Source organism: Myodes glareolus, chromosome 11 (genome assembly GCF_982192425.1).
Source record: "Myodes glareolus chromosome 11, mMyoGla1.1, whole genome shotgun sequence".
In the NCBI taxonomy this organism is placed as follows: domain Eukaryota; kingdom Metazoa; phylum Chordata; class Mammalia; order Rodentia; family Cricetidae; genus Myodes; species Myodes glareolus.
The window spans coordinates 42,562,929-42,588,302 of NC_142036.1; the positions used below are offsets into that span (position 1 = coordinate 42,562,929).

A 25,374-nucleotide genomic window follows, 5' to 3' on the forward strand; every position below is an offset into this window, starting at 1 on the left:
AAGGAAACTTTAAATTCAAAATCAGGAAAATTATTTCACTTCTTTTATACAATTTTATATTTTTCTCTGACTCATTAAAGCTATCTTTTTGATCTTCCTTTTACTTCAAATCAGAGGAAACCAAGAGCTGATCACAAAACTATTACTGACATTCAATAAATGCTTATTACGTTATTTAGAAGACATTTTGCTAGGTGATAGGGTGGGTACAAAAGAGAAGTTAGTGAAATCATTTTCACTTTTAGTGAAAATCAGGGATCTGGAAAGGGTACAGAATGTGACAGTCAGACAGGGTGTGGTAGACTGTGAGAAATGAGACAGTAAACATTAGAGACCATGTGTGTGGAAGGGGGATGTGGGACGACAGGATTTTAAGACAAGACAATAAAGAAATGACAGCGGTCATTGCGTAAAAGTTATTTCCAAATTGAAATATTCCATCCTGCAGAGAAAACCTAGAGCAGGAAGGTAAACAACTGAAGATAGGTTCAGTAAGTCCCTGAAACTCATCAGATTTTCCTGACAGAAAAATAAAAAATAAAAGCTGAGAGTTGGGCTGGAGAGATGACTCAGCATTGCCTGCTCTTCCAAAGGTCCTGAGTTCCATTCTCGGCAACCACATGGTGGCTCATAACCATCTGTAATGAGGTCTGGTGCCCTCTTCTGGCCTGCAGACATACACACAGGCAGAACATTGTATATATAATAAATGAATGAATGAATGAATAAATAAATAAAAGCTGAGAGTCCCTCTCAGAACAAATCTGAACTGAGCTGTAAGAAAGCTGCCCAAAATAAATAAATAAATAAACAATAAAAAAACTAGAAATTAAAAAAACCACCAGACGGGCTGCCTGAATGAAGCAGAGAGCAGTATAGCTACCTGTCGGAGTGACTCTGAAAGAACACGCTCTAACCTGCTGAGCTGCCTGCAGGCTGTGAAGTCTGCTCCAGGTTTCCCAATTTCTGTGAGCTGTCACTCATGTTGGAGTGGACCTTGGTGAGGTAGCAATCTTTGAGTCATTCCTGCTCCTGTAACCCCTGACCCATATTCCTGAAGAAACCTCAGTAAGATTCACTGGTTCACCCAGGTGGTGGTGGTGTATGCCTTTAACCTCTGCATGCAAGAGGCAGAGAGAGGTGTATCTCTGTGAGTTGAGACCAGCCTGGTTGGTCTACAATAGTGAGTTCCAGGACAGGTTCCAAAGCTACAGAGAAACCCCATCTTGAAAAATCAGAATGATCATTGGTTTACCAAGTTGAACTTTGGTGGTATTTATCATATCTTGGTCTGTCACTGGCTTCCTATATGGAGTGAATAGACCTGTGTGTTGTCCCTCTCCAGGAAAAGTTTTAACACACAGCAGCTATATGAATCAAAGGACATGTTAATTATAACTGGATGGACAAAATATTAATGGAGGAGCTTGGATGGGCAATAAGGACCAAAAAAAAAATCAAGTAATTAATAATAATATTAAGAATAAGTCTGCAGGCTGATGCCAGCAGATGGTTCAACATGTCAAAGGGTCTCAATTTGATCCCTGGGACCTACATGATAGAAGAGAACTTTTATGAGTTATCCTCTGATTTCCACATACACATTCGCACCTGCACACATATCTACACATACAAATAACTGTAATAAAAATGTTTCTAAAGACCCAATTAATAGCATATCTGATTGTAATCCCAGCACATTGGGGAAATAGAGTTCAAGGTCATACTACACAGGAAAAAAAAAAAAAGAAGCCACTCTGAGATATATGATCCTTTCTTTAAAAGAAAAAAAAGAAAAAGTAAAGCCAAAACAGCAGTTGGAAAGAAACTCAGCAGTTAAAAGCACTTGCTGCTCTTGAAGACATCAGTTCTGTTCCCAACATACACACAGTGGCTGGCAACTGCTTGGAACACTAGTTCTAGGTGACTAATAACCCTTTCTGGTTTCAGAGGGAAATACATGGAAATGATGCACATAAACATATGTGCTCACTACACAAAACATAGACTTCACTCTATAAAGACACAATAGCATATTAATCCAAACCTGTAAAGAAATCCAAACCAAGATTGGGTCTGACAAATAAGCAACAATAATTTTACTGTATAATGTATGCAGAATGTGTCAGTGAAATTATTTAAGTACTAGAAGTCCAAAGAACACCAGAATTACGCAGCGGGGAAAGATGTTCATAAAATAATCCTTTTTGATTCGATAGTCTCATGTTGCCCAGAATAGACTCAAATTCCTTGTATAACTGGTGAGCTTGAACTCCTAACCCAACTGCCTTTACCTCTCAAGGGCTGGGATTGGACCATCACAGCTGGCTTTAATCATGCTTTTATGAAATGAAACTATTCTAATTAACACTAAACTCATAGGGTGGGGATATGGATCAGTGACAGAGTGCTTGCCTGTCAAACAGTAGCTCTGGGCTCTACCCTCAGCACTGAAAGAAAAAACAAAGACAACAGAAAACTACATTCAGTCACACAGAAGAAAATGTCTTCAAGAACACGAAACCAAAATGTCTACAGTAAAGTAGTTCGGGTATGGTAAAACTCGATTTCCTTTTATATTTTGCTTAAATTTGAGTTAAAAAATAATCTTTAAAGGAAGCTATAAGAAAGTTTGATGAGAGAAAAAGTTATTTTGCTTTTTGGTGGTAAGTGGGAAGGAAGACAAAAGAAAAAAATGGACGCAATATATACTCGGGTTTAAGGTTTGTTTTGTTTTGTGAAGGAGACAATAGATACATTACTACATAAGACATAAAAAACTTTTTGTCCTCACTTAAAATAACAGAACTAAAGTGAAAAATAAGAAAATGTCCTAAGTCACCCCAATACATTAAGTAGTACAACTAATTTTCAGTCATTTTAGAATCCAATCTGTGTGCATCTAAACGAGAGGGTAACTAATAAACATTGTGTAGGTTGAAATATTTTATACTTACTTACAAAGCTGCCTTAATGAATTAGCTCTGATTGGAATAGTCTGTACAAGTGTTTTCTCTGGCAAGTTAACCTTGTCCAGCCTCCCTTACTACCTTCATCCCAACCTGGAACAAGCAAACCAACAGTCATCCACCCACTGTGGGTAGATAAAACACTTAACTACAAACTATGAAAATACACTCCTGCACAAGCAATAAGCACATATTACAATAATGATCTTTTGAATCCCCATTTTAGATTTGACAATATGAAGTATTCACACTGAACTAGTGCACCCAGATTAGAAAAGATATTGCATACCCCATTAGCTTTCTTCTTTGCTTTCCATTCATCCAACTGTGCCTTTGTTTTTGCATCAACTTTAACAAGTAGCTTCTTCTCTCCAATCTGAAGGTCATGCAATAATCTGAGAGCACGGAGGGTAGATTCGGGCTCTTTATACTCACAAAATCCAAAAGCTAGAAATAAAAAATTGTGAATTTTAAGTTATTAAAAGTAAAAAAAATGCAAAGTAAAGTCATTAAAGACATTACTTGAGGGTACTGAAGTCATCACTCCAATCCTGCTCTTTAACTCTCTAATAACCATTTCACTTTTAGCATGTGCAAACCAATGAGGTCTGTGTTTGTGTGTGAGAGATTGTGTGTGTGTGTGCGTGTGTGTGTGCGTGTGTGTGTGAGAGAGAGAGAGAGAGAGAGAATATAGAGAAAGACTATAAAAGACCAGTGGAAAGAAAAAAATAATAAAATTTAAGAAATTAAAGAAAAGAACAACAGTCAAAAGACTGAGGATATAGTTTTAAGCATCCAGACTTTTGTTGGATATGACAGGGCAAAGGAGAACTGTAATAGCTCTAACTGTCAGAAGACTTAGAACAAATTCCCAATGACTTTCAATATAGAAAGCTCACATATATCCTGAATGACATAAATATTTAAAATTTGACATTAGAGAAATGTAAACAACCAGGCAGCGGTGGCACACGCCTTTAATCCCAGTACTCATGAGGAAGAGATAGGTGGATCCCTATGACTAGACCAGCCTGGTCAACAGAGTGAGTTCCAGAAGAGGCTCCAAAGCTACAAAGGGAAACCCTATGTCAAAAAACCAAAAATAAATGAATAAATAGATAAGTCATGTGATTATCTTTCCTCTCTTCCTGAGTTCTAATTGCTCAATCCGGACCAGACAGCCTTTCTTTCAGACAATAACCTTAAACATGTTAAGAAACTAGGGGTAGAGATGGAGAGATAGCACAGCAATTAAGAACACATACTACAGAAGACAGATTCCCAGAACCCCTGTCAGGAAGCTGGAAACCAAATATAACTCCAGCTCTAAGGAATACAATACTCTCTTCCAGCTTTGATGGGCACTGAACTCACATGCAAAAACCCACACATTACTTACAGGCAATTAATGAAATATTTTTTAAAAAAAGAACCACTAGATTTAGTATATTAAAAGGGGAAGAAAGAGAAAATAATTTAGTAATTTTAACTTTTTCCTATTCTACCTCCACTCTATTTCAACTTTTGTATCTTCTAATCCCAAATCTCAGCCAAAAACCTTCTCAATGTCCTTTTTGTTGTTTCAAGACAGAGGTTCCCTGTTTAGCTTTGGTGCCTATTCTAGAACTTGCTCTTGTACAGCAGGTTGGTACTGAACTCACAGAATCTGTCCGCCTCTGTGTCCTGAGAGCTGGGATTAAAAGTGTGCACTACCATCATCCAGTTCAATTGTCTTTAATACATCCCAATAGAAAATTAAAGTAAAGCATGCTAAGTGATTTCTGCAAACAGGTTACAAAAAAGGCAACAAGTAAGGAAAATATGTATTACCTTGAAGTTTTCCTGAAGCACCTTGTACTCTCTTCCAGCTTAGCACCAAACCACATTTCTTAAAAAGAAATTTAAGAATTTATCACTTAACAAAATGAAATAGCTTCAAGACAAGTAAGATCACAATTAAATGTTACAGAGTATGATAGCTCACACTTGTAATCCAGGAGGCTCAGGTAGAAAAAGAGGGCAGCCTGGGTCACAATTTGAGGCCCAGTTTCAAAATAATGCCACCATCAATACAGGGGGGTAAACAGAAACAAACAAGATTATGTCAGTGGGCTGGAGAGATGAGTCTGCGGTGAAGAGCAAAGGCGGCTCTTCCAAAGGTCTTTGAGGTCATTTTCTGCAACCATCAGTAATGAGATCTGGTGTCTTCTTGGCATGCAGCCATACACGCAGACAGAACACTGTATATATAATAAAGAAATCTTTAAAAGAAAAAAAGTCATGCCAGCAACTAAGCTTGTTAAAAAAGATACTAAGTCTCCCATAAACATGAGACATGTAACAAATTGTTTAAACAAAATCCTAAAGCTTTAGTCAGGCAGTGGTGTCACATTGTAATTCTAGTACTCAAGAGGTGAGACAAAATAAAGCTGTTAAGATTGAGGACAGTCTGGTCCTCAGAATGAGTTCCAGGACAGCCAGGACTACAGAGAGAAGGCCTGTCTCAAAAAACCAAAAAAGAAAACAGACAAGCTTTAAGGGGGGGAGGAGGGGAGGAGTCTTATAGTCTTATTAACTGCAATCAGAAAGTAAAAGGAAGGGGGTATTCTTTATCATTTATTCTATGGTTTATTTTATGTGCTGCAAAACTATATGGCTGATCACGGTCCTCTTGTATTGCTCTCCGTGTATTGAACCTCTGCCCCCAGTCTTCATTAAGATCTTATATTTGGGGACTGGAGAGATGGCTCAAAGGTTAAGAGCACTGGCTGCTCTTTCAGGGGACCTGAGTTCAATTCCCAGCACCAACATGGTGATTCACAACCATCTGTAATGAGATCTGGTCTCCTCTTCTGGTGTGTGAATATACAATAAATAAATAAATCTTAAAAAAAAAAAAAAAAGACAGAAAAAGAAATCTTATATCCTATCCTGAGTGCCCCCCAAAACCAAAAACAGAACTGTGACTCATAGGATGGGGTGGCACAAATCTTTAATTCCTGCACTACAGAGTCAGAGGCAGGCTAATCTCTGTGATTGAGACCAGACTGGCATGCACACCAAAGTCTAAGACAGTCAGGGCTATAAAAACTACATCTCAAAAAGAAAAAAATAAATTGTGACTCTTCTCTAAGGAGAAAAAAGGTAACTGGAGCTTAGTTTTTTGTCCCTATTTTTCGACACAGGCTTTCTCTGCGTAGCCCTGGCTGACCTAAACTCAATTTGTAGACAAAGATGACCTCAAACTCACAGAAATCTGCCTGCCTCTGTTTCCCAAGTGTTGGGATTAACAGCATGTGCCACAATTGCACCCAATAGTTTCCAATTTTAACATTTTATTTTAATGAAGGAAAGAGTATGAAACATAAAACATTAAAATTTAGAAAAGCTGGATTTTGTGGATTCTGCTTTTTCATTTGAAGCCTTGATGCCAAGGACCACACAACCAACAAAATGGAAATAGCTACTAAATTACTTATTTTAAAAAAAAGAATTTTAAAAAAATCAAATAAATGAGCTGGGCGGTAGTAGCGCACACCTTTAATCCCATACTCAAGAGGTAAAGGCAGGGGAAATCTAATACCATTCCATGTAACAGCATGTATTTTTTTTTAACTATTGTTATCATTTTTGTTTCAATATAGGTTTTCTCTGTACAGTTCCAGATGTCCTGGAACTCACTATGTAGACCAGGATGTCCTCAAAGACAGAGATCCATCTGCCTCTTCCTCCCAAGTGCTGGGATTAAAGGTATGCACCAACACTTGACCACTTGAAAAAAAAAATTATCTACATTATTACATTACATTATTATATTACATTATTGTGTGTGTTTGTGTATGTGTATCTGGGTGTGTGTATACGTATGTGTAAAATGCATGCAACTAAGGTAGAATGTCAAGAAAAAGACTTTGCCAGTTCTCTCCTTCCACATTTACATAGGTTACAAAAATTTGGCTTAAGTTACCAGGTTTTCTTTTTTGTTTTGTTTTTTCGAGAAAGGGTTTCTATGTAGCTTTGGTGCCTGTGCTAGCACTAGCTTTTTAGATCAGGCTGACCACAGAGATCCACCTACCTCTTCCTCCGAAGTGCTGGGATTAAAGGCGTTCACCACCACTGCCCAGAGAATACCAGGTTTTCAAGGGAAGCAGCAATACCCATGTACCAAAGATTTTTGCTTAAGGCTGGAGAGATAGTTCAGTGGTCAAGAGCAACTGTACTCTTTTAGAAACTTTAGGTTAATTCCAGCACCCATATGGTGGTTCACAACCATCTGTAACCCCAGTTCCAAGGGATCCAACAGGCACACAGATGGTGCACATACATGCACACATGCAAAATACTCACAAATATAATATAAAATAATCAGTCAGGCGAGGGTGGCGCACACCTTTAATCCCCACACTCTTAAAGCAGGGGCAGGTGGAGCTCTGTGAGTTCGAGGACAGCATGGTCAACTCTGTAACTCTGTCTCGAAAAAAAACAAAGACCAAAAAAAAAAAAAAAGGAGAGAAATGAAAAAAAGAGCAATTAGTTTTTTTGCTCTATAATAAAGATATTTTTTTAAATAAAAAAAACTTCAAGATATCTAAATAACATGCTATTTCTGCTCTGAATAAAAGAATCAATTATCACCAATGTCAAAATCTTCTAATGATCAAAATACACTGTACAAAAATTTTCTTTGATAAAAATATTTTTAGTCAGGCAGTGGTGGCACACTCCTTTAATCCCAGTACTCGGAAGCAGAGACAGGCATACATCTCTGTGACTTTAAAGCCAGCCTGTCTCCAGAGGGAGTTCAAGAACAGGCTCCAAAGCTACAGAAAAACAAAATCAATAATAATAATAATAAATCAATCTATTTACTAAGTACTCAAAAAATCAAAACATACTTATTTACTAAGTACTCAAAAAATCAATCCAAAGATTACTAGCACATTCTTATTATGGTAATTTTTGATCACTTTACCTAAGTTAACTCAGCATCACTAAAACTAGGAATAAGGAAAACATGAAAACTTGTGTAAAAATGTGTACAAAATGTGAGCAAATACTGAGCAATTCCTAACTCTGAGAAATATTTTATGAAAGATCTAGCCTTGTGTCAGAGAAACACGCAAAATAAATAAAACCAGAGAGTTATCTAAAAGAGGCATACGATTAAATGAAACACAAATTCATTCATTCATTATATCATAAGCTGAAAACAAGTAAGGTTTCAATTCAATTCAATTCTATTCAATTCAATTCAATGAGGCAGAGGCGGGTGGATCTCTTTGAGTTTGAGACCAATCTGGTCTACAGAGTAAGTTCTAGGACAGCCTGAGAAGCTACAGAGAAACGGTTTCAAAAAACAAATAAAAATTAAGTTCACTGATGAATCTGTATCAAAGAATACTAAAGTGCTCACTGCTCTGCTCTTTTCCTTCTGCAGATCTAAAATTTTTTCTTTTTTTTAATATGTATTTATTATGTATACAATATTGTCTGCATGTATGCCTGCAGGCCAGAAGAAAGCACCAGACCTCACTCATTACAGATGGTTATGAGCCACCATGTGGTTGCTGGAAATTGAACTCAAGACCTTTGGAAGAGCAGGCAATGTTCCTAACCGCTGAGCCATCTCTCCAGCCCAATCTAAAATTTTTTCATAACCAAATGCTAAGAAAAAAAAAAAATGAGAAGTTAGGTATGAGGGCACAGGTCTTAGGCCTAACTATCAGACAGGCAGAAGCAGAATGTTCCTGGGTTTGAGGCCAGCCTGCCACAAAAAAACAAAATAGTCCTTTTTTTTTTTTAAAGTTTGATTTTGTAAGCTTAAAAAAGTAGAAAATAGTCAGATGGTGGAAGCACACAACTTCAACACGAGTACCTGGGAGGCAAATCTCAGTGAGTTGGAAGTCAGGATAGTCAAGATTATTACACAGAAATTGAGAAAAAAAAAAAAGCGGGGGGCCACAATCTAACTTACAGCTAAGAGTTGTCGTATAAGCATGTCTGAGGCTTTCTCTGAAATATTGCCAACAAAAACTGTAGTAGTAGGACCACAATTTTCATCATTTTCTTTTAATTTTAAGCCTGGATGATCCTTTCTTGCTCCCAAATGCTTCCCAACCATGGACACAGTAGGTACTAGGACCTATAGTAAAGAAAGACAAAAATATGTGATCTGGAAATTATGACATTATGCTAAAAATTCCAAATTTAAAGTATAAATATATAGCATATTATTAAAGACCCTGCATAATTGATGAAAAATTCCTAAAGCATGTAGTATGTTTCATTAATGCAAATTTATTTTTCACAAATTTCCACTAATTACCTTTAAAAAGGATAGAAAAAAGTCAAGCATTTTTGCTTACAATTTTTAAAATTTTAAAACATAAACCATGAGATTATTAAAAGCTTCAACACAATTATAATCAGAACAAAATTGAAAGCAAATTCAACAACACTGTCCACGCTTTAGCTTTTTATAAGGTCCTTGTGTTACTAGCTTTATTTTCACTTTAAACTTGCAGCTTCCCCACATACAGAACCAGAAATCTATATACTTAACAAGGAATTCATTACAACTCAGTAGGCATGGAAAAAACTAAGAACGGGTATAATTTCTCCAAACCCCAATTCCACCTTTCTCTATTCCACAATACAAAGGAAGTGTAATTTGGATGCTTCTAAAATAACCCATCTAGGCCAGGTATGATGGTATACATCTTTAATCCTAACACCAGGGAGACATGTGGATCCCCACTGAGTTAAAGGAGAATGTACCAGGCTTACATAATGAATTCCGGGCCAGTCAGGACTAAAAAGTAAGACACTGTCCCAAAAAACAAAAGCAATTTTAACAAAAAAATTGCTCAACTATTTGCGAGGTTTAGGAAGTGTGGCCTTGTTGTAGGAAGTGTATCATTAGAGGTGGGCTTTGATAGTATCAAGATTCCCACCATTTTGAGTTTACTCACTGCTTTCTACTGGTAGTTTCAGATTCAGGCTCTCAGCTCTTCCTGTCATCATTTCCATCTGTGCCAAGATTTCCTACAATACGGACCCTAATCCTTCTACAACAGTAAGCCCAAGTCAATGCCCCTTCCTTCGACTAATCGCCTTTGTCCTGGTGTTCTGTCACAGCAATATAAAAGTAACTAATAGGGGCTGGAGAGATGGCTCAGCTGTTAAGAGCACTGACTGCTCTTCCTATTCCCAGCAACCACATGGCTCACAACTCATCCATAATGAGATCTAGTGCCCTCTTCTGGCCTTCAGGCACACATGTAGACAGAACACTGTACATAAATATAAATAAATAACTAATACACTACTTTTACAGAAGGCTCACATTCAGTTCAAAACAACTACAGCAGGTGGCTCACAACACCTTCAAGCCTCCAAAAGCACTGCATGCAAATTCTGCACATACTGACTAGAAGGACACAAACATACATTAAAATATTTTTACTTATTTTAAGTGCATTGGTGTTTTTCCTGCATGTAGGTCTGTGTGATGGTGTCGGGTCCCCTGGACCTGGAGTCACAGACAGGTGTGAACTCTCATGTGGGTGCTGAGATTCAAACCCAGGTCCTCCAGAAGAGCAGTCAGTGCTCCTAACAACTGAGTCATCTCTCCAGTCCCACATTTAAACATTTTTAAGCTATCTAAGGTTACCAAACTTTTGTATTTCAAAAAGTCCTAGCTGTATTCCAAATCTTAATTTTCCATTTATATTTACTGTGTTGAAAGGTAGAGTACTCAATTTGGAGTACTTCCCTGTAAAACATGAGGCCTTAGGTTCAATCCCCAACACATTAACCAGGCATGGTTAATATGCCTGTAATCCCAGCATTTAAGAGGTAGAGCCAAAAATAAATCTCAATTCAAGGTCATCCTCAGCTACAAAGTAAATCCAGGACTATCAGGAAGTGATGACTCTGTCTCAAAAACAAAAACAAGAAACTATACTTACAGTTGGAGCAGGAGCCATAATACTCATTGGTACAGGAATCATTGGTGTCCCTAAAAGGAAAAAAGCATAACATATTTTAAAAACACAATTAAGCCAGGCGGCCGGGCAGTGGTGGCGCACACCTTTAATCCCAGCACTCGGGAGGCAGAGGCAGGCGGATCTTTGTGAGTTCGAGGCCAGCCTGGTCTACGAGAGCTAGTTCCAGGACAGGCTCCAAAGCTATAAAGAAACCCTGTCTCAAAAAAACCAAAAGAAAAAGAGGAAAAAAAAGATGAAGAATACAATTAAAAATAACTACAGGGCGGGCTAGACATGTCTGACAGAGTAAGGTATTTGTTTCACAGGCATGAATGAGGACAGGTGTTCAATCTCCAGCACCCACATAAAAGAAAAGCATAGGGACCACAAGCAAGCCATCCTTGCCTAAAAAGGAGCCCCAGTCCCACAGAAACATCCTACATTGATCAGAGAGAGATAGAGATGGTTCAGTCCCTGGTAACCTCATGGTGGAAAGAGAGCTAACTGCTTCTAGCTGTCCTTTGTCCTCCGTACCTACCCCATAGCACATCCTTGCATTTGTACCTGAGCACAAGCTCACACCTAAATAGTAATAATGAATTTAATCAGAAGGCCCTGTATATGATATCCAAGGCTACAAAGAAAAGTACATACAAGAAAATACTTAGATCTAGGCATGCTGGTGAACACATATGTATTTCTGCACTTAGGAGATATGGCAGGAAGATCCAAAGTATAACAGCCCTTTTACACAGCAAGTTCCAGACCATCCTAGACCAGCTGAAAGCCTGACCCAACCCCTCCAGTCTCCATCAAAGTGTGTATGTTTAATACTAACAGATGAAATTTGGGGTGTGGTGACAATTACCTGTAAGACTGAGGAAAGAGGATAACCATGAGTCAAGACAACCATGGGCTACACAGTTCCAAACAAACTCAGGAAACAGGGCATTACCTTGTCTCCAAAAAAAACCAAGAAAACAAAACAGAAATCTGGGAGGTGGTGGTGCATGCCTTACTCCTGGCACTCAGGGAGGCACAAACATGCAGGCAGGGCTTTATGAGTTCGAGATCAGCCTGGTCTACAGAGCGAGTTTCAGGACAGGTTCCAAAACTAAAGAAAACCTATCTTGAAAAACCAAACCAGGGCTGAAGAGATGGTTCAGTGGTTAAGAACACTGGTTGCTCTTCCAGAGGACCTGGGTTCAATTCTCAGCAGTCACATGGCAGTTTACAACTGTCTGTAATTCTAGTTCCAGGGAATCTGACACATTCACACCAATGCACATAAGATAAATTTAAATAAATTATATTTTTTTAAAAAGAAAAAAGGAAAAACCAAACCAAACAACAACAACAAAACACAAGCAAGGCACTAATTCCAGCACTCAGGAGGCAGTCAGGCAAATCTTTCTCTCTCTAAGTTTGAGACCAGCCTGATCTACAACTCCACTTCCAGGACATCCAGAGATGTTACACAGAGAAACCTTGTCTCGAAAAACCAAAAACAAGCAAGCAAGCAAACCAACAAAAAGCCAGGCAGTGTTGGTACAGCTTTAATCCCAGCACTTACGAGGCAGAGACAGGTAGATTTCTGTGAGTTCAAGCCTGGTCTACAGAATAAGCTCCAGGACAGCCAAGGCTACACACACACACACACACACACACAAAACCTATCTTGAAAAACAAAAACAAAACAAAAATAAAAATGTAAATGTTAGTCTATGTCATCTCGAAAGATAAATCAACTACCATTTGGTTTCCCTTTGACAGTAACAGGACAGTAACAACACTGTTAGTTGATACTGCTATAAGAGGAAATATTCACTGCTAACTTTCTGTATTTTCTAAATTTTTGAACCTTATAAATAAGGAATTTCCAAGATGAGTCTGAAACTCAGCAACAAATACAAATCTACTGGTCAAAACAGATATAGAATAGAGGAGGTTCAACTGTAACCCCAGCATTCAGGAGCATGAAGGACTTGCTAAGAGGAGAAGGTGCACCTGGAACAACAGATTCTGTCCCCAAACAACTTAAGGTCACATAAAAATCAGATATCCATTTTCACAGAAAGACTACCATATCTTTACTAATAAATCACGAGTATCATGTTCCAAAGGTATTATCACAATGACAAAGACACAGGCTTAAAAAAAATTTAAAAATATGATCAAACTTACCTGGAGGTACAGGAGGAGGAAAGCCTGGAAACTGTGGGGGTGGGATCCCTGGAGGGAGTGCTGGGATTCCCATAGGAGGGCGATTCAAATGAGGGGGGAAAGACATTCTGACTGCACCAGTCTAAAGAAAGAAATGACAAATCATTTTATTTGAAACCTTTCTAATTTGACATGCCTATATTGTTGACCTTCTTTTTTAGAGTATCTGCAAAATTCTAAAGTTTCTTACCCAAAGGAGTTGGCAAAGACCCTCTTTTCTCTGTCTGTCCATTGAGAATTTTTTAAAACTTAGATCTTTTCTAAAATAAGTTCCCAAAATGTACACGAACTAAGTTCAGGATAGACTCCTACAATCATGTGGGAATACATATAAAGGAAGAAAAAAATTTTGAGGTTCAGTTAATATCAAAAAATTAAATGCCAAACATCAACGAATCTTTTAAAACAAACTGAGAATCCAGGAGGGTAGATAATTTTCTAAGTGTTCTAATACATTCATTTTTAAACAAGCAACTCTCTGAAAACTTCAGTATTTGACAATTCAGTATTAACTAGTTCTTAAAGACAAATGTGTCATTAAATTATAAACTTAGGAGGAAGAGAGGACCCCTATCAGCCCACATAGTAACAGCTCTAACATATAAAGAGCCCACAAGTTGTAAAAAGGTAACAGTTTGGTTTTTTTTTTTGAAGACATGGGTCTCAGGTAGTCAAAACTGGCCTTGAACACTAAAGTTGATGACAATTATGAACACTTGATCCTTCTGCCTCCATTATTTCAAGTACCGAGATTACAGGTATATACCACCATACAGTTTACTTTTTCTTAAAGCAAACCCCTAGCCAGGCCTGGTGGTACAAGTCTGTAACCCTAATCCCAGAGGTGGAAGCAGAATCTTGAGTATGCTAGGACTTGTCTCAAAAATCAAAAGTCTGGGGCTGGAGAGATGGCTCAGCGGTTAGGATCATTGCCTGCTATTGTATTCCAAAGGTCCTCAGTTCAATTCCCAGCAACCACATGGTGGCTCACAACCATCTGGAACGAGGTCTGGTGCCCTCTTCTTCTGGTTTGTAGGCATATATTGTATACATAATAAATAAATATTTTTTAAAAAAAGAAAGCAAAAGTTTGTGCTGAGCAGATTCCATTGGGGAGACAGAGCCAAAACCACATTGTCTATCTACATTGTCAAGCCATCCAGGGCTACCTGGGGAGACCCTCTTAAAAAAAGGTAAAATGAACTTGTCATTGATTCCAATAGAATTAGTTTTTTGCTTGTTTTGTTTTTTTACTAAGCAGCAGTTACTTCTGCCAAACAACTAGCAAAATTTCTTCTACCTATAAAAGAAAATAAGTTTACAACTGTTAAACGTTTTCCAAGCAGGGCATGGCGGAACATGACTGTAATTCCTGAAGTTGAGAGGTTGGGGCATGAGGATCAATTCAAGGCCAGATTGCTATGTAGCAATGCTGCTTGCTTTGAGACCAACCTGGGCTGCATGAGACTCTGTCTCAAAAGTATGTTTTATTTTTAGTAAGTGAGTGCATATATTTATTTGGTTTTTCAGTTTAAGACGTTATATGGGACCTCAGGCTGGCCTCAAACCCAACATCCTTAGCCTTTCAGTACTACCACCATGCCTGGCTTCTTATTAAGTGTGCTATCTTCTACTTTTCTCTTACCCACCAAATCCCAACCATTTGATATGTTATGCTCTGTACATGTATTTTATATACAAACATTTAATAATTTGTGCTTTGTTATAATATATTCATACTACACTGTTATCTGCATTTCTCCTTCAGTGTCACTAACATCTCTTCATTATCAATTCTTGTCTTTATACAGCAAATTATATATAATACAGAAACACCAGTTGCCTTAGTTCATTAACACTGAAAATTCTTGGACATCTGATTTTATTTTAGTAAGTATTTAGAATTTTTAAAATTACATTTATTCATTTGTGTGAGTTTACATGTGTCTGGGTATGTGTGTGACATGTATGAAGTCAGAAGAAGTCGCATCACCTGGGTCTTGGTGGGATTAACCTTGGGCTGTCAGCACAGGAGCAAGCACACCCTTACTGCGCCATTTTGTGAGCCCACAGATAATTCTGTAAAACAGATCATCACTGTTTGCATCCAAACTCTAGCACTAAATCATCCCCTCCAATCTAATGTGTTTATTTATATCAGCACTGTATCTAACTTACAAGAATCTGAAGTTTAAAAACAAACAACCTATTTCAGTTTAGTTCCTCAATCCCTAAAGCTATTTTTACCTGTGTTTCTCTGAAACAGGAAAGCATGCACTTGGTTGGGCGGTGGTGGCACATGCCTTTAATCCCAGCACTCTGGAGGCAGAGGTGGATCTCCGTGAGTTTGAGGTCAACCTGGTCTACACAGTGAGTCCCAAGACAGCCAAGGCTACAATGAGAAACCTTGTCTCAAAAAATTAAAAAAAAAAAAAAAAAACAGAAAGAAAAGAAAACCATTCACTATACGCTCAAAACTGTTCCTTTTTACACTGTTCGTCTAACTTTTTAATTGTTTCTAAGGGCTGATGAGATGGATCAGTAGGTAAAGGTACTTGCCACCAGAACTGACAGTCTAAATTTCATACCTCAGACACACAAGGTTGTCCTCTGGCTTCCACACATGTGCCACTGAACACATACCCCAAAATAAGTAAATAGGAACTTTAAAAATATTTTTTTAAAGGGAACTGGAATTGGCATGTTAAAAAAAGTTAAAAAAGAAAAACTACTTTTAAAAATACTTTGCTAGGTACATGCCCTTACTCTCAGGAGGCACAGCCACGCAGATCTCGGAGTTTGAGGCCAACCTGGTCTACAGAGCTAATTCCATGACAGATATGGCTATTACATAGAGAAATTCTGTCTCAAAAAAATAAAACAAAATAATTTTTTAAAAAACTATAAAATTTAAGCTTTGGTTTCAGAAAAGTGTTCTTATTCACAAGTCAGAGTTGTCAGAATGATTCCTATAGCAGCAAAAAGATGCTAGAAAAGCTACTCATCAGCATAGTTCAGAAAGTTTAAAAGACACTGCATTCAATTTCTATGTGCTGTTTTTCTTTTCTTTTGTAATTACTACCTTTAAAATTACCTATATCTTTATACATTTTATTATGTACTATGCTCTTATTTGTTCCCCTTCCCCACTGAGTTTTTTATAATCTGTATTACAAATGTTTTGCATGGAAAGGAGAGGGAAGGTGTATCTGTTAAAACAGAAGGCTACTGTCCTACTTACAGAAGCTCTTGTATTATAATAATACTCTAGCTCAGCACTTTCTTAGGAAGGCAGTTGGTATAGTACCTGTTGAATAAATAAATTAATTAATGAGGAGTAAACAATGCCTGAGGACCCATTGACAAATTTATTAAACAGCTACTACATATTAGCAATAGTCCAGTGCCCACTTTCACAATGGTATGACCTTGGGCCATAGATTCACTTTTACAGACACTTCTCTCCCACAATTATTACATATAAACAACATTTTTAAAGTAAAGCTATATTCTTAAGGATTAAGCTATATTTTAGGGTTTTTACTATTAAAAGTTAATTAACCAGATACATTTTAGTTTCAATATAAATATTGCATACATTCCTAATTTTTCTATGAAATACCTCCCTTTTATTTAAAGCTGTTCAAAATAACATGGGCTGGACTTCAAGGTGAAAAAATATTAGTCAACAGTCAATGTTTATGAGCAGTCCCTTTTCCGTTGAGATAATGGATCCCTTGTTGGGAAATCAAAAAATCAGACATTCCTGATGCCTTTGACAATTCAAATTATGAACAGTTTTATGCTTGTTATATGAAATGAAACAACCATAACAAAGTGTACCAGATTCTATTTTTAAAGTAAATTCAAACTTAAATATATACTTCTAAGTTTTAGGGACATTGGAAGTTGGAAGGTTTTGTAGAAAAATAATGCAAGGAAAAGAGCTAGGGAGAGGTTTACTTTCAGTTCCAGTGATGAGGTCAGGCCTAAGTAAAGATTTGAACAAAGATCTGAAATAGGCTGAGGCATGAAGCCCTATTCATATCAGAGGTAAGAGTCTTTCAAGCAAGCAAGCAAAAAAAAAAAAAGCCTTTGAGGAAAACCATCACAATCAACTTTATGTCACAAGGAGATAAACATGGAGTCAGGTTTAAAAAAAAAGAAAGGACCATTAGCTGGGGAAGAGGGAGTGATCAAAGAGGATAGGGCTTTGTAGTAAGTAGTACAATGTAAATGTCTGGGCTGCTACTTTAAATGGGTTTTAAAAGGTTTCTTACTTAACATAATCATTGTCACCCTGTTAAAACCAGAAAAGAAATAGGATGTAAGCAAGAAACTACTGCAATACAACAGTGTGCCCAGTAGGAGATAGAAGTCAACAAGTTGCTAGATTCTGGACATATTTTAAAGACAGCCAAAAAGATTTCTTGAAGATTATATTGAATACAAGATAGTTATCAAGTCTATGGCCATACCACCCTAAAGGTGCCCGATCTCGTCTGATCTCGGAAGCTGAGAAGAGTTGGGTCTGGTTAGTACTTGGATGGGAGACAAGATAGTTATCAATACTGAAATTATCTTAATATTATAACAATGTATTTGATGCTGTGGGGTTTAATTTTTATTTTTTGTTTTGTTTTTATGGTTTGTTTGTCGACACAGGGTTTCTCTGGGTAGTCCTGGCTATCCTGGAATTTGCTTTGTAGACCAGACTGGCCTGGAACTCTATGAGATCTGCTTGCCTCTGCCTGGCTAAAAGTGGTTTTGGTTTTTGATTTACAGGGTTTGGGGCAGGGGGGTTGTCTTTTGTTTTCAAGATCCAGTTGTAGCACGATTAATAAAAACCCAGAAACAGAATTTGGGGTTCAACATGAAGGTCATAAAAGCAAAACAGTAAGCCATTGGCTCTTACCTCAACCCCAGTCTTAAATGGCGATCCTGCCTCCAGGAATCTCAGAATGAGACTGTGTCTGTGAACTGTCTCCTCCTGTTTTATAGTCCTCTCTAGGGCTGGGATTAAACGTGTGCACCACTGGGATCAAAGGCACCTCCCGGTTTCTATGACAAACTAGTGTGGCTACTAGGATTAAAGGTCTGTGTTACCACGGCCTGGCCTGTAAAGCTGATCAGTGGGGCTGTTTTACTCTCTGATCTTCAGGCAAGCTTTATTTATTAAAATATAAATATCACCACACCTAGTCACTTCTATGTAGTTCTGGTTGTTATGAAATTAATTCACTATGAAGACCAAATTGGCCTAAACGATCCTGTTGCCTCTGCCTCCAAATCCTGGGATTAAAGGTGTGTGCTGCCATGCCTAGCCTAATACTTTTAAAAGACTAAAAAATATTTTTATTTGTTAACTATGAAATTTTATGTCCTGAAGTAATAAGTATCTGTGATATAAGCATTCCCAGTATCTATCTGTTGCGATAGTGGTGAGTGGTCACCCAATTTGTCAAAAACTCACTGGAATTTAAAATGTATTAATTTTATTATGTATAATTTATACAGGTATTTCGTCTAAAAAGGAAAAGCTAAAATAATTTATAGTGTCCACCATATGCATTCTACTTCTACTCTCAGTTTTCTTTTTCTCTACACCTGGGAATGCAGGTATACAACATATAACCAATCCTCTAATGCATACTTATCCAGACAAAAACAAATGTCGCCAGGGAAAGGGTGGCACATTAGCTCTCTTGGGACAAAACACCAAATTTCTGAAATGGTTACGAATGAACCAATACATTTCCCCCAGGAAACACTCATACTACCTAGCTCCATGTTGTAAGCTCTCCTCTAGGAAGCATTTGTATTAATTATGAAAGGGTGAGATTTTTACCTTTACAACTAATTCAATGGCTCCACAATGCATGTGACGATTAATTTAACACTGTTTCCTATCCTGCTTACAGTCTGCACATTACTAGAGACTAATAACCGAGCTACTGTGAGCAAAGGGGGAATAATCTGTGCCCAAATAATGAAAAGGTTGAAAAGAAACTTTTATACCACAACTTTTCAGCAGATTGGGGATCTAACTGACACAGAGCTCATCTACTAACACAGCGAAGGCCCTGTTGACAGGGCAATACACAGAAAAACTGGAAGGCAACAGACAGTCTCCAAAACATAAACAATTTTTGTCCTCAGAAATTTTTACTTTCAGTGAGGAAAAGGCAGCACTGCCTATATAGACACATCGGTGATTGCCACAAGCTAAGGTAGAATACACAGTGCTTTCCAAATAGGCTAGAGGGATACTTTTGTTCTTTTTTTTTTCTTCCCAGACAGGGTTTCTCTATGTAGCTTTGGAGCCTGTCCTGGAACTAGCTCTTGTAGACCAGGCCGGTCTTGAACTCACAGAGATCCACCTGCCTCTCCCTCCTGAGTGCTGGGATTAAAGGCTTGTGCCACCACCACTTGGCTAGAGGGATACTTTTGGATAATGGTTATACAACTCTGTAAATTTATTATTTTTTAAAAAAAAAAAAATCACTGAGTTTTCTAAACTTACTATTTTTAAAAAAACAGTTATCTTCTTTTTTTTTTTTTCGGTTTTTCGAGAAAGGGTAGCTTTGGAGCCTGTCCTGGAACTAGCTCTTGTAGACCAGGGTGGCCTCAAACTCACAAAGATCCACCTGCCTCTGCCTCCCGAGTGCTGGGATTAAAAGCGTGTGCCACCACTGCCCGGCAAAAAGTTATCAATTAAGGACAACTACCAAAATTAAACAATACTGAAGATTAAAAAATAGTGTACCAACATTAAATTTCTGATTGTTATCACTATACTATTTTTAAATAATAAAAAAATCCTAAAGCTTCCAGAAATTACTCTACAGTATTTGTAGGTTTAGAAGCATCATGCCAGTCACTTACTAACAAATATGTCAGAAGAAAATTAGGAAGAACAAAATCAAATTGGCAAAAAAGTTCAAATCTAGCTGTCAGTGGTGGCACATGCCTGTAACACCTGCACAAGGGAGGTAGATGCTAAGGAAACTCAAGAGTTAGGATGGTTGAGAATTCATGTACTACTTTGTTAACTTTGGGTAAATTTTAAATTATGTCATAGTAAAAAGGCAAAAGTGGAGAACTGCCATGAATTCTAGGTCAGCCTGTAGTACAACACGTGTTTAAACCAGTCTGGGCTAGAGTATGAGATGCCATCTCAAAATTTTAAGAAAAAATGAGGGTAAAACCGCAATACTAATAATTCTTAGCAGTATTTTCTCCATATATGTTTTTTTAAAAAAATAAAAAAGCTATTTTAAGTACAAAAAGAAGCAAGCCTGGTGAATCTCTGTGAGTTGTAGGCCAGCTTGGTCTACATAGTGAGTTCCAGAAGAGCCAAAGAGATCCATTCTGTCTCAAAGATGCCAGCCAGCATTGGGGATGCCAGGGCAAAAGTTTGAGTTTGAGTACTGAAATCCTGTATCAAAGATTAAAAGTACAAAGGTACTGAAGGCTTTAAGGAAACAGAATCCCCTTTAAGAAGGTGAATGGTAGTTCTATGACAGATTTTTAAAAAGACTGAAGCACTAACTCAAAGATACAGAACTTGCCTAATAAGGCCCTAGATTTGCTCCCCAGCATCATACAGTAAATAAATAACTATATTAGCCCTAAAAACATTTTTAAGACCAGGTACAGTAGCACACACCCTTAATCCTGGCACTTATAAAGCAGAGACAGGTGGATCTCCGTGAGTCGGAGGCCAGCTTGGTACACATAGTTGAGTTCCAGGACAGCCAAAGAGATCCTTTCTCAAAAATATTTTTTAAAAGATTAAAAAAATATAAATAATGTTTTCTTTCAAGATAGTGATTACTAGTCAGGCAATGGTGGCATACGCCTTTGAACCCAGCACGCAGGAAGCAGAAGCAGGTGGATCTCTTTGAGTTTGAGGCCAGCCTGGTCTACATAGAGTTCCAGGACAGCCAGGGCTAACAGAGAAACCCTGTCTCAAATAACCAAAAATAATAATAGTTGGGGGCTGAAGAGATGGCTTAGGGGTAAAGAGCAATGCCTGCTCTTCCAGAGGTCGTGAGTTCAATTATAGATGGCTCACAACCATCTATAAGATCTGGTGCCCTCTTCTGGCGGGAAAGCATAAATGCAGGCCGAACACTGTATAAGTGATAAATCTTAAAATAATAATTAACTTGAAAAATCCTTGGTCAGCTATGAAGTCTTTACTCAACATTAACATATAGAAAAATGTGTGCGTGTAAATCTTCATCAAGAAACTCAATACTGCAAAAAAAAGATAATCACAGAATAAAAATATTTAACCAAAACTAAGACGGCTAAACAAAACACACAAAAAACCATTTTCTCCTATCCGTCTTTGGTATCCTATCAAAAGAAGATAGCTCCGTAGTTAAGAGCATTTGTATAGCTCTTCCAGAGGACCTGCGTGGGTTTGATGCCCAGTACTCATACGGTGTTTCACAGCAACTTTTAATTCCAGCTATAGGGGATCCTCTTCTAGCTTCTGGCTACACCAGACTCAAATGTGGCGCACAAACATACATGGAGGCAAAAATACCCATACACGTAAAATAAATTTAAAAAAGAAAAAAGAAATGAACACCCCCCAAAAAACAACGTGATGTCAACATTTTTATTTTCAGAAGTCCTTTGTGTGTGTGTGTGTGTGTGTGTGTTGGGGAGGCGGGATGGACAGACAACATTTCCCCATGTAAGTTCTGGCTGTCCTGGGCAAAGAAAACTGGCTTTGAACTCACAAGAGATCCACCTACCTCTGCCTCCCAAGTGCTGGGACTGAAGGCCAACCCCAGAATCGCCCTTTTTAATCTCCTAAATTACTTGGTGTATAATTGTTACTGTCTTTATGGATTAAGAAACTAATTTAAACGGGGCAGTGGTAGCACAGGCCTTTAATCCCAGCACTTGGGAGGCAGAGGCAGGCAGATCTCTGTGAGTTTGAGGCCAGATTGGTCTACAAAAGCTAGTTCCAGCAGACTCCAAAGCTACAGAGAAACCCTGTCTCGAAAACAAAAAAAAAAAAAACAAAACAAAACAAAAAAAAAAAAAAAAGAAGCAGCAGCAGCTAATTTGTTCAGGGGCACATAGTAGGTAGGTGGAAACACACCAAGGTTTCCCACTATCCTGAAATTACCAATTCAAAGGCTGCTTTCACTATACTACAAGGTCTCAATAAGAAAGGAATTTAAGAATCAATAGCCTGGCCCGGTGATCGGGAGGCAGAGGGGGGTGGGGTTGGGGGTAGCGGTGTCTCTGTGAGTTAGAGGCCAGCCTGGTCTACAAGAGCTAGTTTCAGGACAGGCACCAAAACTACAGAGAGACCTCGTCTGGAAAAACAAAACGAACAAACAAACATAAAAAGAATCAACTGCAGGGCAGTGATGGTGTATGTATGTACACTTTTAAGCCCAGCATTCGGGAGACAGAGTCAGGTGGATCTCAGTGACTTCAAGGCCAGCCTTGTCAACAGGAGCTAGTTCCAGGACAGGCTCCAAAGCTGCCGAGAAACCCAAAACAAAACAAAACAAAAAAATTAATAGAACTATTAAAGTCTACTCCGAGTACACAGGCAGAAATGTAAAGATTCTGAAACATCTCACTCTAGTTCTTAAGCAACATTTATCAATATAAACCAACATCATGTTAGAGGAATATATATCTTGAGAATTTTACATACACTTTTTCAGTCCCCAAGTCCAATCCGTAAAGTGGATCGTAATACCAACTCATTTTATCGATGAAGAAAACCAAGACTTAAAAAAAGTTTAATAAGAACACACTGTCTGCTTGAATCACAAGAACTGGACAACCGAAGGCATTGAGACCTCTCAAGGTTTTTGGAATATCCTTTAAGAAAAAAAAAACCTAAACTTTTCACAAAATTACGTTTGTGGTGTGAAGATTTCCCCCATTAAGCCGTCGACCGTTCCTAGTTCTATATACAGTCTTACAACCATCAATGGTATACAGAGACCCTCTTACTTGTGACATTCTTCAAGTCTAAAATATACTCAAAAATCACGAGATTTTGAAAATGAAGGAAATTGAAGGAGATGTTTGCAGACAATACAAAAAAAAAAAGACGGTGAGTTCGATAGGCCAGCTGCCTACTACACTTTATTTCAGTTCCAAAGCACTGTGATGCAAGAGAAACCCAATCCTTTCCTCTCCTTGTGGTGTGTTTTACTCTGCCCTGTATAAAAACGGCATTTTCAGGCCAATATTAATCTACTATTACATAACGTCAAGACAACCTTCATACCTTATTTCTAAAAGCGTATTTAAAAATCAATACTGAAAACAAAAGGATGGTAATGCATTTTAATATGAAGATCGGCGCTACCTAGAATGAATGGAGATCGAGCATCCTTCCGAGAGAACAGGGGATAAGAATGGGAAACTATCACCGTCTTCGGCGAGCCGGAAAGGTGCTTTCGAAAACAAAAAAGTGGACACTCGCTAAATTCAAGGAGGGGTGGGGCCCTTCTTTGGCGGCGCCAACTAGACCACCAGAGAGAAAGAAATGCGTTGGCGGCCCGCACCCCGCTAGAAGAGTGGGCGCAGGCTAGTTTGAAGGCACAGGCAGCCTTGAGGCCCCGGGAGTCCTTGGCCCCGGAAATCTAGCGAGGGGTGGATCTGGAGGCCCGAGGAGAAAGGAGCCGCCGGGCCCCGGCCTACAAGGTCCGATCCCAGCCGTGGCTAACAGGGAGTCCCGTCAGAGCCGAGGCGATCCACTCCCAGAAGGAACGGGAAGCGACAGAGAGAGTGGGCGACAGAAATCCACGGAGGGCGCCCGGTCCCACAGGCTTTTCTTTTTTCTTGTTTTTTTTTTTTTTCCCGAGGCCTTGGAGGAGCGGAGAAGCCCCAAGCCTCGTGCCCGTCCCCTCCCCCACCCCACCCCCTCACCCCCACCCAACCCGGCCCTCCGCAGCCACCCTGGCTTTTCCTCCTCCTCCGCCTCCTCCTCCTCCGGCAGCTGAGGTCCCCGGTCGACCGGTTTCCTCAAGCGTTCGGAAGCGTCAACTCACCCGCCGCTGAGAAACCGGGACGGTCTTCGCGGCCTCTTGGGCGTCAGGTTAGGAGTGGGCTCCGCCGGTTCGAGGGTTCCGAGCGCCGCCGGGCTGAGAACCTGGGTCCGAAGCGCCTACTCGCATAGGCCGCAAACCCAGCCGCGCAGCGCGGGGAGCTTCTGGAGGTCTTCCTCTTACCCGGCGTGCACTGCGCCAGGAGGCGTGGAGAGGGGAACCATAGAGAAGATTGCACCTAGATAGTCGCCACTGTTGCCTCTGAGTCACTGCGCACAGAAGGATAACCATAGAGAAGAAGCGCCTCGTGGTGCCTAGAGAGGCTCGAGATGTACATGACGACCCGCCCTGCCATTTTTGATTGGAGCCGATTGAATCTTATGACTACGCGACGCCATCTTGAGGTCAAGGTTCCGGCTGGTTACCCGCGCGGGGTTTGTTAGAGGGTTTATCACTTTTTGGTGGTTTGTTTTCCGGGAATTAGAACCTTGATCTCCTGGTTCTTTGAGGTTCGATGAACTGATAGCCTGTGCGGGATCGAGATCCTCACTAGAAAGCCCAAGTGTCATTTGTCCTTCGAAAAGAACTGGTTACGATGGGTTTTTGGTTTTGGTTTTTTTTTTTTTTGGACTTCTTGTGCGTACACGCACTTCAATTTAGACTAGGTAATAGGATCCAAAAGGTAACTAGATGCTTGATAGCTTCAGAAACCTGTAAGAATATTTAACACAGCTTTCTGTAGTGTGCGAATGATTAAGAATAATATTAGTATTTATTAAGTACTCAATGTTTGCTGAACAAAAAAATCATTAGCCGGACGGTGTTGACGTATGCTATTAGTCCCAGCATTTGGGAGTCAGAGGGAGGCAGATCTCAGTGAATTCAAGGCCAACCTTGTCTACAAAGCAAATTCCAGGACTGTTACACAGAGAAACTCTTGTATCGAAAAATGAATAACAAAGCGGTTTTCGGCTAGGCAGGGTGTAGTACATGTCCATTATGCTGGGAGGCTGAAGCAGGCCACTTCTCTGGGAATTCAACGCTAGCCTCTTTGGTTCCAGCACTCCAGGTCGGCTACATCAAGTACATAAAGAGATCTTGTCTCAAAAATCAAAGGTACAGGCTGGAGAGATGACTCAGTGGTTAAGAGCA

At 39.0% G+C, this 25,374-nt stretch overlaps 1 protein-coding gene across 6 annotated transcripts in view; it reads right to left on the reverse strand.

The window, feature by feature from the left end:
• Positions 1-24,400, reverse strand: part of Rbm25 (RNA binding motif protein 25) — a 50,280-nt gene extending 25,880 nt beyond the window's left edge. The window contains exons 1-9 of one of the 6 annotated variants that reach the window (XM_048449104.3): positions 24,226-24,400; positions 16,422-16,487; positions 15,174-15,259; positions 13,371-13,488; positions 13,142-13,262; positions 10,940-10,989; positions 8,944-9,111; positions 4,800-4,857; positions 3,259-3,416 (exon numbers count right to left, since the gene is read on the reverse strand). In XM_048449104.3, coding sequence (XP_048305061.3) covers positions 3,259-3,416; positions 4,800-4,857; positions 8,944-9,111; positions 10,940-10,989; positions 13,142-13,262; positions 13,371-13,412 — 597 coding nt within the window. In that variant the 5' untranslated portion in view covers positions 13,413-13,488; positions 15,174-15,259; positions 16,422-16,487; positions 24,226-24,400. The remainder of the gene's footprint in view (positions 1-3,258; positions 3,417-4,799; positions 4,858-8,943; positions 9,112-10,939; positions 10,990-13,141; positions 13,263-13,370; positions 13,489-15,173; positions 15,260-16,421; positions 16,488-24,225) is intronic. The other 5 variants (XM_048449105.3, XM_048449109.3, XM_048449106.3 and 2 more) reach the window with 5 other exon arrangements.
• Between the last annotated feature and the right edge of the window lie 974 nt (positions 24,401-25,374).